The sequence below is a fragment of the Choloepus didactylus genome, chromosome 2 (genome assembly GCF_015220235.1).
Source record: "Choloepus didactylus isolate mChoDid1 chromosome 2, mChoDid1.pri, whole genome shotgun sequence".
Taxonomy (NCBI): domain Eukaryota; kingdom Metazoa; phylum Chordata; class Mammalia; order Pilosa; family Megalonychidae; genus Choloepus; species Choloepus didactylus.
Genome location: NC_051308.1, coordinates 984,780 through 997,019, shown reverse-complemented (window position 1 = coordinate 997,019; position 12,240 = coordinate 984,780). Strand labels below are relative to the sequence as shown.

General features: G+C 43.2%; 1 protein-coding gene and 1 pseudogene across 1 annotated transcript in view; both read right to left on the bottom strand.

Moving 5' to 3' along the window:
* Window positions 1–1,231: 1,231 nt before the first annotated feature.
* UST (uronyl 2-sulfotransferase) overlaps window positions 1,232–12,240 on the bottom strand; it is a 372,714-nt gene continuing 361,705 nt past the window's right edge. Inside the window, exon 8 of the mRNA XM_037819198.1 lies at window positions 1,232–4,190. Coding sequence (XP_037675126.1) covers window positions 3,907–4,190 — 284 coding nt within the window. The 3' untranslated portion in view covers window positions 1,232–3,906. The remainder of the gene's footprint in view (window positions 4,191–12,240) is intronic.
* LOC119521141 lies at window positions 6,258–6,953 on the bottom strand (annotated as a pseudogene).

Genomic DNA, 12,240 nt, shown 5'->3' with positions numbered 1-12,240 from the left:
TCATTTTGGTAAAAAAAATCCTCTTTACTTTTACTCGAAAGGAATATCACAGTTTTGACCCACAGGACTATTTTTTTTCTGAATGGTTATGGATCATCATTCTGCATTTTAAGAAATAACTGCCATTAACTATAAAATTCCTTTAAAACCAAATAGCCCATTGGATTAACCTGCAGGTTAATAGCGCATTTAGAAAGAACCTCAAGCCAGACAACAGCTCCAGAAGTGCACATTCCCATGTTTTGCCTTAGAAGTTCATTCAGAGTCAAACATCATTTGGCTGGGTTACAGAAGAACAAATTAAATGATAAAGAAAGGTCACCTCTTATCACTTGCTGATTAAGCCTCTCAGATTCCTGCTTGGAATAAAGCATGCTATTGCTGAAGGGACTTTTTGTTTCATTTAGTACTATGATTCTGATCCTTTTATTTTATAAAGCAGTCGCATGTGGTTGGAATTCAATGTTCAGTATCTGGAAAGCATGGAAATCTCTGCACCCCCACTCTCCCCACCTTCCTTTCTCTCCTCCCTCTTTTTCTCTTTCCCTCCCTCATTCCCCCTCCTACTTTCCCCCTCTCTCTCCTTCTTCCTCTCTTTCTCCCTCTCTCCCCTCACTCTTCTCTCTCCCTTCCTCTGTCCCTCCCTCCCTCTCTCCCTCCTCTCCCTGCCCTTTCCTCTCCTACTAACCCCACCCCACTCTGCTTTCTATCTGACTGTTGACTGCAGCAGTGAGGTTTCCCAGGGACGACATTTCTGGATGAAGACCGCCCACTTGGGAGGACAGAGCCATCCAGTTTTGAGGCTGTACACATCTGAGAAAGAAATCAGAGCATCCGCCCCTCACTGTCCCATGTCACCGCAGACATGCAGGGCAGATCCCTGATACCAGCGATCAGTGGTTCTTGTTGAAGTTCTTGACACTGAAACAGCAGCAAAGTTGGTTGCTTGGTATTTTATATACACAACTGGATGACTGAGTGACTAGCTCATTTTTTTCAGCCAGCTTTTCTGATGTCATATAATCACAAGAATGGAAGTTTACATCTTTTTAAAAAGTACATCTTTTCAAAATTACATCTTGGGGGAAAAAGCTTAGCCAATGAAGAAGGCTAAGGGGGCTGTGAGGAACTGCAAGTACTTCTTTTTCCAGCTATCATCAGAAAGGAAAAATATTTTTTACTTCTTTATATTCATTTATTTATGTGGGTAATGAATAACTTAAGAAAACACTTTATCTCAAACACAGATTGCTTTTATTTTAGCTAAGCTAATGTTTCAGTTCATATATATTTTTGAATTTCCATTGATGTCAAACACCATATTTTTTCTTTCTTCTTTAAAAAAAAGATTCACAAAGCACTTTTATGGCACTCAAGGAAAGTAGGCTGAAGGTTCATGATAATTTTCCTTTTAAAAAACATCCATCAGGCCAAAATAAAATCATTTTAATTAACTCCTTCCTGAGTAACTAAAACCTTGGAATGTGCTGAAAGGTTATAATAAATAAGGCAGTCAAAGATCAACCAGCTTAAAATGTGTTTTTTAAATTAAACTATGTAAAATGTACAATATATTTCATGACGTACAAAGTGGGTTCCGGGCCCAGAGTCAAAGAAACTTTGTCACATGAGCCAAATAAATTGATGAAGTGCCTTGACTTCCAGGCAGAAGAGGCGAAACCTAGAGGCTGTTTGTTGGGTCAAAATAAAATTGGCAAGGAAATCAGTCAGCATCTTTTGTTGTTAGGTTATAAAATGATCACTGCTGAAAATAAATGTCTTTGAGCACACAGGTAGAACGCCCATGTGAACTTGTGGAAGGTGAATTTTTTAAATGATCAATCATCTTACGTTCTGACCACAGTAGAGAAAACTCAGCCTTTCCTTCGCTTTATATTGAAACTCAACTTTATTTTCAGATGATGAGATTGCACAGTGTGTGAACTAATCATCATTCTTTATATGTAATTTCATAGAAATGATACAACTAACGGGCCACCATTCTGGTTCCTGCTGTTAGCAGGATCGTGGCTCTCTGAGTTGCTTTGTAGGCATGCCTAACCATAGGCCCTGGTCTTTCTAAACAGGACAAAGAACATTTCCTCTTCTACCAACATGTCCTCTGGGGCAGAAGGAGGCCCGCAGTGGCCAAGGGCTGGGTTTGTGCCTCTGGCTTCCTGTGGGGCAGAGCCTCCTGAGAACACCTCAAGATAAAGTAGCTTTAGTGCACACCTGACAGGTTCCAAATGACTTGCTTTCTATCTTGGCTACTGTCCAATTTCAGTGAAGGACAAAAAAATTCTAACGAGACTTGTTGGTTTCTGAAAAGTAGAAAACGTATGGCTGTGTAAAGTCAGTCTCATTTACTATGAAACATTTCCAACTCACCCTTTGCTAGAACTCTTGAAGGGCTGGCTGGAGGGCACGAAGCTGAAGTAGATAAACTCTGCTGTGCCGTACCCTGCCTGCCTCCAATGTGCCCTGTGCCTTGCTACTTGGCCAGCTGTCCATGACCTACCCAGGGGTATGTAGATTTTCCAGGGGTTCTTTTTAAAGGTGAAAATATTTCAGAATCCCAAGTAATTGACTTCTGATGATTCAACCAAAGCATCACTGATAGGCAGGAGGTCATGGGGGTGGAAGAAGGGGGTAAGAGATATTTTGGAGCAGTGTAACTGCCCAACATCTATTCAGATCACACTGGGGATGGCCATGTACTCAACAAGTTGGCCAAGCAGTCTCTTACCAAGAAGCTCTTGCTTCTTCTCTTCCTGATGTTCCTAGTGAGGGTTCTCCAGAGTGAGCCGGTTCCCTAAGTAATGGGATTCTAGTTCTACTGTTGCCTGCACAGAACTCAGTGTCTCTTCTTACTGAAGGCAGGTGCCTCTTACAGGACTGGAAGGTGAAGGATCTCAGGCATTGTGGGGCTCAGCTTGGTTCTGGGGTGTGCCTGATAAGATTATGGGGCCAGTCTGGTTTGGTGGTGGGGCCAGCTTGGTTCAGGGGTGTGCCTGATATTTTACAGGGCCCAGCTTGGTTTGGGGCTTGATAGATTATGCACTGTCTGTGGCCAAGCTTAGAATTTTCTGCCACAGAGTCAAGTGCCAGAGATAAATAAGCTCTGGGGGCTTCCTATTGGGTGGAAAGAACACACTCACACCCTTTCCCTAATGCCTTGTGACCTCCAGATTTCATCTGTCTTGCCTACACTCCTCCTTACATCACAAACACTCTTGTCCCTGCTTGGAAATGGGGTGTCTCAGTGGAGCTTGCCATGCACTTTGACCCTTGAAAGGTGCTTGAGGTGTTGGATTGTTTGGGGACGTGGTACATGCTAACTTGCTCTTTCAAAGATAAGAACTGCTCTTGGTGAAGCTGTCCTCTGAGGTGGACCAGAGGCAGAATTCTATCCGTGTGGGTAGAGACCACTCTGATGACCTCCCTGGCTTACCTCACCTGCCACGATCCTTCCAGAGCAGATCCCTTGGTCTCCAAAGTGGTTTTGTATTTCTAGTGAAATATACACATGTGGGTGTCCCCTACCACTGAGGTAATATTTTCACAAGCCATTTTGCAAATGATAAGTTATTGGGCTATGGACTCTATTTCTCTCCCTCCCCCCATGATACCAGGGTAAGAAAGCTATTTTATGATGAGATGTTTTGAGATGAAGCCATCTAGTATACCAGGGAACAACCCATGGAGCCAAGAAAAACCCATCATAGAATTAAACAAATGGAACCCGCAAAACCGGGCATCTCCCAATGACCCCAACGTGTGGGCATGTTTTGTTCTTTTTAATGCAGCTGAGCATTAATTTAGTCATTTTAAGGACATTTCTGCCCCTCCACCCCCCACCACCAAACCAAAAACTTTCTGGAAATTGGAGGCAGTGCACTGCTTGCATCACCTCTTATAAATATCTTCTAACCACTTCTCATCATCTTGCTCCTCCTCATTGATGGGCTCCTCAGTGTCCAGTGGGGTAGGGATGAAGAACTGTGGTCTTGGAGGGGGCTGGCCCATGTGGGACTTGAGTCCAAACTTGCGCTTGAGCAGGTGGAACTGCTCCCGGACGTGGTGGTAGAACTCATACTCGTACCTCATCCGCTGGTAGAGGGTCTGCACAGCCTCGGGGGAGGGCACTGTCTTCTTGACGGTCACAGTCATGTTTCCGAGCTTCCTGTGCTCTGGAAGAGAACCGGGAAGCACAAGAGTTTTGGTCCAAATGCTTTAGTTCAAGCAGAATAACGGGGAGTACAGTACCTGGTGACATCAGCAGCACCCAAAGAAAGAAACTAGAAATGCAAGTCGTAGAAGGGGAAAGTGGGTTTGCAACATGATTTTCAAGATGTCATCATACTAGGGGTTAATGTCAACATTAATCGTGACACACAAACCACCAGATTCCCTTTTCTTGTGGGGTGAACTGTGCAATTTGACCACAATTCAGTTGTAAGCAGTCAGTGATACAATTAAGTAAATCTACCTGCTTGTCCTCTTTTATTTCTTGGTACACATGTAAAGGGCTTCAGTTTCAGAAGAAAGCAAATAGAAAAGCTGTCTCACCACTTTCTACTCATCTTGATTTTTTCACTAAAATTGTTGCCACCAAATTTGAATAATATTACATTATTTATTAAGCAGAGCTCCACAAGGCTGGTTACAAAATCACCCTAAAGAATAAAGACTTGCCATTTTTTTAGGGTATTTGAGATACTTTCTGAAGCTTCCAATAGCAATTCTAAAGAAAGAATTAAAATAATTCACTGAGTAATTGTGGTCCCATTGAAATAAAGGTACAGTTTTTTCAACTTGAGTCTCTTGAAAGGCATGATACACATTTGGATCTATCAGTTTAGAATTTTTGTTAAAAACTTGGCATAGATGCTTTTAAATTGGGCTCATGATGGAACATTTTATAATATTTGTCTTCTCTGCAGATATTAACTTTAATCTAGCTTCCTGGGGGTGGGACACATTCATAGACCTTAAGTGTAGGTATTACTTTGCAATTTTAAAGCACGGAGTTAAAAGAAATCTTATTAAAGAGAGACAGACAAGGCACAAAGGTTTAATTTCAACACCAAGAGGCATGAGAAAAAGTATTTATTCTTTTCCAGTTTCCTACAACCCCTTTGCTCAAAGTACCAGTCTAAATGGTGTGGGGTTTTCTCATTTAATACAAGGTTTTGAAATAAATTCGTGGGTTAAACTATTTTACTTCTCAAAAAAATGTAACACATTTTACAAAGATAGGTATGCTGCAATTAGCTATAGTCAAGGGAGCTGGGCAAACAGAAAAGGAGGGTAGGAGAGCCACGAAGAGGAGGAAGGTCAGAGCTGTAATAATTGTTTCCTCTCCCTACAAGGAAGGAGCTTCTGAGGGGGATGCTCCTGGTCTCTCAGGATGTGGGGGGCCCTTGGGAGAGGGGTCTGTACATGCCCCCCTCGGGGATGGTGAGCTGCCTGCACAGAGCCTGCCCTCCCAACCAGGAGCATGGCGACCCGGCCGTCCCCGGTTGTCTCAGGAAGGGGCCCGAGAGTCCATCTCCCCTCACACCTAAGCTGTGTGCTCCCACTTAGCTTCCATGGGTAATAAAGCTGATGTCTGCATATCCATCTCCCTGACGCCCAGGTCTATTTCTCAACTAAGGGGAAAATGGGTGGCATTTCTTAGTCCCTCAGACCCCAATGGTGAGTAACACAAAATGCATGCTGATGTCCCACTTGGGCAAGAGGTGGGACAGAAGTTTGGCTCCAAATTTTTTAGTGGCCAACAATGAATTTAACATTTTACATTGTTCTTAATTTTAAACCAATCTATGCACAACTATTCCCAGTTATGAAACTATTGAGAAATGTCATGGAAATGAGTTTTCATGAGGAAACAACTGTAGTGGGGTTGACATTTTAACAGCATCCTCAGAGTAAACTCGGCTGTGCATTTCAGGGGTGTGTAGGGGAGAAAAATGGCATGTTTCTGGGACTCAACTGTCTACTGGTCTGCCTTCATCTGTGTTCTGGTTTGCTAATGCTGCCATTATGCAAAATACCAGAAATGGATTGGCTTTTATAAAGGGGGTTTATTTGGCTACAAATTTACAGTCTAAAGGCCATAAAAATGTCCAAATTAAGGCATCAACACAAGTAAACCTTCAGCAAACGAAGGCCAATGGCATCCAGAAAACCTCTGTTAGCTGGGAAGGCATGTGGCTGGCATCTGCTTGCTCCTGGGTTCCTTCATCTTCAGGTTCTCATTTTTGCTTTTGACCCTTTTCTTCTTTACCAAGATCTTCTTCATCTTCCTCATCATCTACTTCCCCATCATTATAACCTTCTTCATCCTCCTCCTCCTCTCCATGAACATCCTCTTCTTCACCTTCTTCCTCTTCCTCTTCATCTTCCTTATCTTCCACTACCTGAGCATCTTCATCATACTCTTCCTCATCCTCATCTTCCTCATCATCATCCAGACCCTCCAAGTAGCCCTCAGCATCCAAGTCGGTCTTAGTCATGGAGATAATGTGAGTTGCAGTAGGAGCTTGAACACATTTTCTTGGTAGTCGTTCAGGTTGGTTACCTCACAATTAAAAAGGTCTAAGCTCTTGAGGTTTTCTAACTTCTTCAGTGGCTCTATTGTGCTGAGTTCTTTAATTTCGTTGCCACTTAAATTTAGATGCATGAGATTCGGACACTTTTCTGCCAGTATTTCCAGGCCCCCTGAGATTCTGTTATCACTTAGTTCAAGCTTCTTAAGTTTGTTTAACTTTAGTAAGTTTGCAACTGAGGTGGGCCCTATGTTGACTGTACTTAAGAACTCCAGTTCTTCAAATTCATCTGAGGCCTTCGATTTTGTCTTCATTCGACTGACAGTTGCCCAGGACAAGCTCTTTCACATCAGAGAGTGTCCTGTTCCGCTGCTCTAAATGAATCCATTTGTCCATTTCCATCTCTCATTCTCTCTCTCTCTCTGCAGAGGCTCCTGCACCGGTGGAATTCAATCAATAAACCCCGAACCCACAGATGTGCATTTTAGGACTTAGAAGGCTTAACCAGCTCCGCTTGGTTCTCCTGGAGAAAGCCATTTTGAAATACACACACACACACACACACACACACACACACACACACAAACAAGAGAAAAGGACAAGCAGATGCCAGCCATGTGCCTTCCCAGCTGACAGAGGTGTTCCAGATGTCACTGGCTTTCCTTCAATGAAGGTATCCTCTTGTTGATGCCTTAGTTTGGAGACTTTTACGGCCTTAGAACCGTAAATTTGTAACTGAATAAATCCCCTTTATAAAAGCCAATCCATTTCTTGTATTTTGCATAACAGTAGCATTAGCAAACTGGAACAATACATTAATGGAAATATGACACAGAGAAATGAAGTGAGCACGTGCTCTTGGAAAAATGGCACCGATACAGTGGCTTGACATATGGTTGCCACAAACCTTCGATTTGTAAAAAATGCAACAACTGTGAAGTGCAATGAAGTGAAGTGTAATCAAACAAGGTGTACCTGTAAACAACCTGACCACAAAAACACCTAAGAAAAGTATCCATTGGATTTCTAACCTAGAGCAAGGTAACTTCCTAGACTAGTCTTTAAGATAAATTGGTTGCAAAATGTTCATCTGTATAGTGGATTGAGTTGAGCTGCTGTATAGAGTTACTAACTTCAAGCCAGTAAAACTTTGGGAAGACCTTAAAAAGCCATAGCATAATGAATCTTTTGGTGATCCTTTTTGGTTATGATTAGATAACTGCATCAATTGCTATAAAGCTACTCCTAGTTTATGGTAATAAAATTTGACTGCCTGCATGTTTTTCTCTATGGCTGGGGTAGAGGAGTTGATGGGGGTGGGGTGGGGTGGGGTGGGGAACCAGCTCTGTTAAAAGTCATTCAGGTACACGTGAAAAGAACCAGCATCCATCCACTTTACATCATTAGTTAGCTGCTTTGTGAAGAGATGGTGAAGGCCCAAGCTGTCCCCCTTATAGGTGGTTACAGCCCACATTTCGGGACGACTTAAGATATACTGAGGATTGAGTTGGGCGCATATACACTACTCTTATTTAATTGTCGCAATAACCCTTAGATGAAAGAGCCATCCTACAGATGAGGAAATTGAAGCTGAGTGAGACCAGGCCTTCTTCAAGGTCAAGCAGCCAAGAGGTGGTAGAGGCAGGAAGAGCTACATGGTCACTGACCGTCTCCACCCTCCACCCCACGCCCTGCTGCAGCTGGTTGTGGCTCCTTACACCTTTCCCCTCAGGGGCCAGTCAATCCAGAGCCTGCTGTTCCTCCCGCCAAGCAAAAAGCCCAGATCACGCAGAACCCAGGTGTGGGTTTCAGAGGGTATTGCTAGTAAGCCAATAAATTTATCATTTGGAAGAAGAAAACGGTTGATTAAAAAAAATTGGACCAGACTATCTCTGGGTCCAGTCAGCAAGGCATGACCCATCGAGTTCATGTTGGAAATGACCATTCCCCACCACTATTTGGAGTGGTCCTCAGTTCCACTTCAGAGGGGAAGCCTTTTCCTGGGGCTGTATGTAGCTTGAGCTTGGGATTATTTGTCTCTAGGAGGCAACATTATTCTGACCCAGTCAGAAACTGACCTGGGCCTAGGGAGTCTGGGAAAAGCCAGTCTTAGACAACCAGCACCTCAGCCTCCAGTGTCCAAGCTCACTCTTGCAGGACACTGCTTGGGGACCTCACTCAGACCCCCAGCACCGACTTACTCTATCCATATTTTATAAGGCAAGGAGAGGTCTTTAATAAGATTCATATTTGATATGATCCCAGGTGGCCTTCTCCAACTCAATTTTAATTAAGTGTCACCTCACTACCCAAATAAAAGTGTTTTGGCAGATAGTTCTAGTCAGAACAAGTGCCAGGAGGCTGAATCCTGTGTTTGCTAGAAAACCCTATGGATGAGACTGATTTTTAAGTTTAGAGGTAAGGGGAAATTTTTCATTTGTGGTTGTAAGAAAATGTATTAAGAGATCCTTTCTTGGGATCACCAGGAATGGTTTACACTTACTTCAGTCCCCCTTATACTTCTTAGCTCCCTAAATCACCTGGTCTGACCATGGGGGCAGGGACAGCTGCTTCTGAGGATTCCTATGAGAAATAAGTTTTCACTAAGATCCGGTTTTGCATTAATATCCAATGCTTGCTTCATCCACTTCTTTCTTCTCCTTCTCCCTCCCTGTCTCTACCTCCTCTTCTTCATGGTCAACCTGTCCCCCTGAACTGGCTCCTTTCCATCAGAATTCAAATGTGCCCAAGTCTCTACCTTTTGAAAGAATACACTTGTCTCCACACCTCCCTTCAGCTTTTACCTTCTCTTTCTCTTCCCTATCACAGCCAATCTCATGAAGATTATCACCGAATTTTCAACTTACAAACACCTGAATTCATCAACGTCTGTTTTCTCATTACTCATTACTCCGTCCAAATCACTCTTGCTCCTTGTTGATACTCCATGGGCATTTCTTGGGCCTTCTGTGACCTCTCACAGGACCTCAGAGCGCTGGAGACCGTGCTCAAAGTGGAAGCCCCTACTCCCCAGCGTAGGTAACACATTTCCCTGCCTTTTCTTCTCTGACTGCTCTGCTTCCAGTTTCTCCATGACGTCTCTTTCCTTGCTGTCCTTCCAACATTGGTGTTTCCCAGAGGTCGGTTCTGGCTCTCTTCTCTTCCCCTTTCATACTTTCTCTGGAAGGTATCATCCAACCTTCTACTCTCTAGTTCTCATTCCACTGTGCACAACAAAACCAAAGGTTTATATGAAACGATCACAGCTCGTTTGGCCTTTTGCCTCCCACAGAGCTGCCAAATTCAATAGGAAGGTTAATGGTATTGCCAGAGGGTTATGTCGTGACCAGAAATAGGAGTGCTATTTTGTGGCAGGAGAAGCCGAGAGTCAAATCCAACTAACACTGACTGGGAACACCTATTGTGGGTTGGATTAGGCACAAACTTATGTTATTTCATGTAATATTCCCAATAACCCTGTGTGGTCAATATCAAGACCCATGTTTTGCAATAAGGAAACAGAAGCTCTAGGGGATTAAATGATTTACCCAAGGCCATACAAACTGGGAAGTAAGAGACAGAGCTGGGATTTGAACCTGGGTCCCCATTTGTGTTATGGTTTTCCCTGACTACAGGGCCACACCAGTGAAGCTTCTGTGAGCCTGTTGAAAATGACCACCTTCACATGGAGACACAGGAAGGCAGTTTGTCTTGTATACTTAGCAGAGAATTCTTAAAATCACATTTCAAGACATATGGGTATGTGTCTTGCTGTACAATAATCAGTGCTATGGAAAAGTCATTCCATTGCTAAGTGTTCCACATTTTTGTAAAATGCTACATTTTTCCTTCCAAACAAAACAAAACTATGTGAACAGGAATCAGACTCTCTCCAGATTGCCTTAATAGCACGTCTAGGGGAAGTTGTTAGGATTTTTCAGAGACTGTTGTTATTTCAGTCACAAAACAATCATGCTGTAAAGATAAAAACTCACTATTAGCATCCTTTAGGAAGTGAAGTAGCCTTGATGATTACTGTGGAAAGTAATCATCAAGAAATGAAAGCACGGCCCCATGAGCATCCTTTGAACCTAGCAGGAACTGACATGCTTTCAGGAGCTCATGTGTCTTGTACCCACGGGTGAACATTTCACCAGGAAGAGACAAATACAAAGCTGCTTCGAGAAGGCAGGTGACCTGAGATCTTTTTGACCTGTGGGGTATTTTTTTCTTTTCTTTCCTTTTCCTTTTTCTTTTTCTTTTCTTTTTAGAAATTAACTTAGTTGTTATAAGACTTGGTAGATTTTCATGGAAATCTGCATTTCTGGTTTCTTTCAAAGGCTGGAAGCTCTATCTTCTGGAGCTGAGAGTGGCTGTCCCCTGGAAGAGACCAGTGCTCTCCCTTCATCTCAGATCCTAAGTGCTAGTTTGTTCTTTTATGTTACCTGCCTGGATGCCAAAGAAGCTTGAGTTTTTGCTTTTGCTTGACAGGTTTTGAAATTCTGGGTTTTATAACCTAGGAAGCAAGTGCTTGGTGTCAAAATTACAGATTCCAGTAGGCTTCATCTGTGGGTCCAATGCCACCTTCCTTCCTCCTTTCTGAAAATATTTATTGAATAAACATGCTGCACCACAGCAGGAGTTATAAGCAGTGAGTGAGACATCAGCATTAACATCATCATCATCTTCATTACCATCCTCCTCCTCAATATCACCATCACCACCACCCTCATCATACCATCATCATCACCATCACTACCATCACCATCAACATCATCACCACCACCATCACCATCAACATCATCACCACCGTCATCATCACCACCATCACAACCATCACCACTACCATCACTATCATCACCCTCATCACCATCATCAACATCATCACCACCATCATTGTCATCAATAGGCATCAATCTCTGTGCTGATTACTGTGTTATCTGTGCATGCATTTAATCCTTACAACCTAACCCCCCCCTCCCCCATTTATCACTATTTTACAGATGAGACACTGGAGTTTAGTAACTTGTCTAAGGTGACAGCTGGTAGGATAGAAGCCAGAAGTTGGGTCTGGGGCAGTACAATTCTTAACTCTTCATATTGTTTATTGTTGATTGGGGCTCATAGTCTGGGGGATCGCTCCCTAGGGCCTTGTCCCAACAAGGGCAGAGAGGGCGTTTCATTCTGGTTCTGTTGCTGGCAGAGACATTTTCTATTTTTGGTCAGAAATCCCTAGGGGAGAGAGCATGCCATGGGCTTTGCCTTCAATACTGTGCATGAAGGTGAGTTTTTCATAAATGCAAGTTGATCATGAAGATTTGGTGTGCGCAAGTCTGAGAGTAAAGTGTAGGCTTGCAGGCTTGCGTGAGTGTGTCTGCATGCATGCAAATGTGAGTAGATTTCAACCAAATGATGGAAAACTTTTGGGAGGCCTCTGAAGCCCCAGAAAAATTTTCTCTGGATTTTGTTCTTCACATCCCCACCAGGTTTCATCTAGCTGTTCTTCTAATGGAGCTCTTTATGCTAAATAGGAGAGAAACCCATTCATTTTTGTATTTCCAGAGCTCAACCCAGAATCTGAGGAAACTCAGCATCCTTCTGCCCTTGCCAGTTGAGTGAACAAAAGAAGCCATCAGAAGGAAGGGGGTGTTGTCAGACCCCACAAAGACTTGAGTGTGTCTGAGAACTG